This window comes from Charadrius vociferus, unplaced genomic scaffold (genome assembly GCF_000708025.1).
Source record: "Charadrius vociferus isolate BGI_N301 unplaced genomic scaffold, ASM70802v2 scaffold325, whole genome shotgun sequence".
NCBI classification, from domain to species: domain Eukaryota; kingdom Metazoa; phylum Chordata; class Aves; order Charadriiformes; family Charadriidae; genus Charadrius; species Charadrius vociferus.
In genome coordinates, this window is record NW_009648526.1 from 3,115,063 (window position 1) to 3,120,101 (window position 5,039).

Below are 5,039 nucleotides of genomic sequence, written 5' to 3' on the forward strand. Positions count from 1 at the left end.
CGGAGGCCGGCGAAGCGGCGAGTGCCTCGCAGGGGCTCCCAACTAAATGCCACATGCTAAATGCCGCCGCAGCAACGGCGCTTTCTGGAGATGCGGGGCTTCCCCGCCGGCCCAGTTCCCGCCGGGCCGCCCTGGAGCCCCGCTGTCCCTGTGCGACCGCGCAGCGCCCTCCTGCCCGGGCTGCCGAGGTGACAGCCGGGGGAGAGCCTTCACATCGGACACCTCTGGGTGGTGGTACCGCCGGTGGGCGGGCGCGGTGACGGCTCTGCGGGACCGTGTTCCTGGGAGGACGGGCAGAAATGTCTGTGCAGTCCACTTTGAAAATACTAAATGATATTTGCACTCTGCGCTTTTCTGAGCAGCAGTTAAATATTTGAGCGGAGAAAAATGTAATAGTTGCTTTATCAGAGTATATGTCTGAGGCTGCAAGTGCTTTGCATCTTACCACTTTTCAGAAAAGTATGTAAACAGGAAACAGTGTTAGAATGAGAAACGTGCCACGTTAACTGTTCTAAGAAAACAGATCTGTATCTCAGATTGAAATACGATTGCTTATGCCCTCTTAAATAACATTGTTTTTTTCTTAGGAAATTCATTGCTAGGCTTCCAGATAAGGGTAAGAAGATCTCTGATTTTGCTGAAAAGCTGACGCTTGCCATTTTACAAGAGGAGGAATTGGCAAAGACAGCTGAGCTGTTATCTGCTGTCAGATTGGAGTTTCAGGTGAAACAGGAGGAGATTAATACAAGCAAACAGCAAGTTATCCTAAATGAGGACACGCTGAACCGTGAAGATACCTCAGTCTTTAATGAAAACTCTAATATTAAAGAAGTTTCTGAGATTTCTTCCAAAAGACAGGAGGCAGAAACTGTTGAGCAAGATGCCACAAATACAGCTTTGGAAAATCAGAGGACTCAGAGGAAAAATGATAAAGTAAAGACTGTTACAAAAGATCAGAATCTTTTTTGTGAAGTTGTCTCCAAGTCAGCCACAAGCAGTCATCTCAAAAATGATCAGCAGGTATCTCAGAGCAATACTGAGGATGGTACAGAAAGTACAGCTGCTTTGGACAACAGTAAAGACCCGTTGGTTGATGCCTTTCGAAAAGTTACAATTGTAGATGGTGACAGTAGTGAAAAGGTATTGGGAAAAGAGCAGAATGTGGCTAAACATAAGGGCAATATCTTTGGAAGCCTGCACCCCAAGACACCACATTATATTGAAGTTCTAGAGTCTAGAGCCAAGAACCCAGTCATAAAAAAAAGCAAATTTAAACCAAATGTGTAAGTATTATGGAATAGAAAAACCTTTTGTGAAATAATATGTGGTCTAATTTTACCTATTGGAAACAATTGTCTTGAATCTTCATAGAGTTTCATAGCTTAAGCTACAAAATTACTAAACAATTGGCAAAACTTTCTTGTGGATCGATTCTAGAACTTGTAGAACTTTAACAGCAGGTAACTCTTCCTGCACCTCTAGAAAAATTGCAATTCACGTTGTCTGTACCAGTAGCAGGAGCAGTTTATACTTCGTGTGACTCCCAAAGCATTGCTTTTTCATGTTTGCCAATTAATTGGCATTTTTTTTTTTTTTTTTTTGTTCACTGTCAGGAGTAACCTGGGATATTGTCTCTCTGCAGAGAAATCTTTTTATTTTCTCCAAGCACTGCTTATTTTTTAATCGTTTATGTTGTCATAGCACTTCAGCTTTCATTTCAACTCTAATGTAATGAAAATAACAAGTTTTGGAACTGAAGTTGTTCAACCTTGTGCGGCAAGTTTGGGTCACAGCTTTTATGTTTTATCTCTTCCAGATTATCAGGAGAGCAAAGTGGATCGTCGCATGGTTCCTCATCCAGTCAGTCACCTAGGGGATCTGGCTCTCCACTTTCTACTGAAGAGAGAAGACTTAGAGATAAGAAACATTTGAATGATGTCACAGCAGCTCGGCTGCCACCGCTTCACCATTCCCCTGCTAAGCTGTTGTCCATAGAGGAATCCATAGCAATTCAAATACAGCAAAAAGAAGCTTATGAGGTATGAATTTCATATTTATAATTGGGATCACTCCTGAAAAAGAAAGCATAAAGGGATCTTTTCATACTGACGAATTTGATGATGAAATTGAGCTGGGCAGATTTTGAGGAAAGGCACTTTTTCTTATATTTGATTCCTTTAATGATATAACTAAATAATGTATGAATCCTTTTTGAAACTGTTATTCCTGCATTAAACAAAATCTAGTGTTGTTCTTTGTGTGTTGATATGCTAGCTTCATTGCACTCACTTCACCTCTGACTAGAAATTTAAATGTGTACCTTGTCTATTGGTCTTAAAAGAATTTTTGGCCCTTGCATAAATGAAGGCCTAGCAGTATTTGTTATTCTCAAAACATGCAAGTATTTGCGTTTGCCTTTATTTAAGAATCTGAGTTCTGAGGTTCTTCAAATTCTGTTGTAATGGAAATTGATTTTGACTTTCCAGGTAGTGCCAAGCTAATGTTTAAATTAGACACTATTGTAAAAGTGTTTGTTGCCGCTTATTGTTTTAAAAGGGCTTGCTAATTTAGTCATCTTGGCACTTTAAGGGACATAATTTATTTGGAAAATGGAGATAGATTTTTTGCTGAGGTTGCTGAAGAGCAGCATTGCTATTGCTACATGGTTACTATGCACAGCTGCTCTCTTATGTGGGCTGATTTTGTTCTGTTAAAGCTGACATTAGTGTATCACAGGTGAGGACTGCCACGCAGGGAGTTTCAACTCTTATGAAAAGGTCTTCAAATATTAATAGCACAGTTATGCATAAGTGTTAGAAGAAACCTGAAATTTCTTTTCAGGTTACTAGTTACTAAAACTTATAATTAAGCCCACTCTGGAATTACTATTATTATGTCAAGTTTCTACTTTAGTCTATTATTTTTTTCATGACCAGGATAAAAATGACAAATGAACACTTTTTCTAACTTGTGTCTTTTTTTTTTTTTTTTTCTCCCCTCTTTTATATAGGAAATGCAAGCCAAGCTTGCAGCACATAAGCTTGCAGAGAGATTGAATATAAAAATGCTCAGGTTTGAACCAGAGGGGGAGGCCTCAATGCAATACAGAGAAGTGAGAGATGAAGATTATTTTTCAGCAGAGGACTGAATTCAAGAAGGGACGTCTGAGGAAGAGCCACGTAAATGATCTTTATGCAGTACTTCTTAAAACCCAAACCCGGATATTGAGAATGCTTGATCTACTCAATTTTTTTCTTAAAATTTTAACATTACAGTTATGGGAAGGGTTCAGTATAAACCTTATAAATATAAATGTTACTAAGTGGTAAACCTGGTGTTATTTGGGGACTGCTTTTTGAGCGCTTGGGGCAGTTAGTGCTTGTGGAATGCCCCATAGTTTTCAGCTACAATGAAGCGAGCTCTTTTGGAGGCTATGATGAGTCATCTACAAGAAAAGATTTCTTCTGTGCACAAATGTGATTGCAAAGGGCATCGGCACACATGTCCATAAAGTAAACTAAGGTGCCTGTGAACTGCCTGCATGTATGAAAGCTCTTGTCGTGTATATACCCGAGATACTTCTTTTATCTATTTAAGACTATCTTGCTTTTAACACATGGTGAAAATACATGCCCGGAAAGCTACAATAAATATGTGACTATTAGGCTGTAAGTTAGCTTCTTATCTCATGAGAACTTGTTTCTGTGCCTGCACCTTAAGATAATGCTTTATGCCCTTATGTTATAAATGGATTAAGAATTTCAAGTTATTTAGTAACTCAAATTCTGTTTGGGCTTTAAGGGACTTTGCTGTTTCATTTTTGGTGATTACTGAAAAGCACATCAAGAGATCGAGTTAATCTGAAGACTTTAATATTTTTATTAAAGGTCTTGGTATTTTTCCATATTTTTGTACACTGCTTTCATACTTTGGAATACTATTTTTTCATGGTCTGATACTGTAAATTAAGAGATCTGGTTTTCTTGGAGAAAATGTTCTGTGTATTTTGCAGTTTTAGCTGTTCTTTGAAGATAAAAACCCCCTTCCTTGTAGTAACATTTTCTGCCTTTTAATGTGAGTTTTGAAAGAAAAGGAACACACCTGAGAAGCATTTCACAATGATATTCCACTGTTGACTAGGATATTCCAGCCCTAGTATGAGTTCAGTTCTAAAAACCAAACCTCAGAGATTCCTTGTTTTGCCTGGCAACACCTGCTTCCTGAGAAGCTGCAGCAACAGTGTGCGCAGGGCAGCTGCGTCTGCAAAGCTTGCCCTGGATGGGTACATATTCCTGTGAGAATGGTGTCTCTGGAAACCGAGGGTGCTCCAGATGTGAGTCATTCAAAAAGCTGCACGGTATCATCTAGAAATCGGGATGAAAGTCTCTGCCACTTCTTGAGTGCATACAACACTTCGCTAGCAGGCAGTAACTCTCTCCCAAATTCTCCAGAAGCTCTCCCAGGCAGTCCCTGTGGTACACTCCATACCTTGGCAATGCAGTTTCACAGGTGGAACTGCTGCTAAGCCAATCTGTGGTGGTTTTTGACTAGGTCATCTGTTGCTCATCTGTGATGCCTCTTTCCTGTGCCCTTTCCTCTCGCTTGTTCTCATTGTTCATTGGCTTCTCATCAGCTGTCTGCTCTTCCCTTTTCCTCATAAGGCTTATCTCCTGTCAGTAAGGCAAATTCAAACTGCATCCCTGCACCGCCCATTCCCTTTCATAGGACATATTGCTGCTTGTGTCTGCATTTAACTTCTGCCACATCTTGCATCCTCCTGCTGCTGCTATCTTCTCTTGCTTTGTGTAACTCCATCTAAATACCAGCTGTGCACCTGGGCACCTTCTACATACCTCAGTCACTTGCATATCTTGTAGAGACCTGAATGTCTTTGTGGTTTTGCCACGGCTGCCCTCCTACTCAGGTTTTCCTTATTTCCTATTTTGGTTTCAGACTGCGTGGATGTGTGCCACTTCTGGGCCTTATATCCTCCTTTTTACCATCTCTTCCTCTTTTTTTTTTTTTCTTTTTTAATCTCT

The 5,039-nt window shown here is 40.2% G+C and overlaps 1 protein-coding gene across 1 annotated transcript in view; it reads left to right on the forward strand.

The window, feature by feature from the left end:
* LOC104287110 (myocardial zonula adherens protein-like) overlaps positions 1-3,291 on the forward strand; it is a 51,574-nt gene extending 48,283 nt beyond the window's left edge. The window contains exons 14-16 of the mRNA XM_009885773.1: positions 588-1,283; positions 1,817-2,039; positions 3,011-3,291. Of these exons, the coding sequence (XP_009884075.1) occupies positions 588-1,283; positions 1,817-2,039; positions 3,011-3,148 (1,057 nt within the window). The 3' untranslated portion in view covers positions 3,149-3,291. The remainder of the gene's footprint in view (positions 1-587; positions 1,284-1,816; positions 2,040-3,010) is intronic.
* Positions 3,292-5,039: the final 1,748 nt, after the last annotated feature.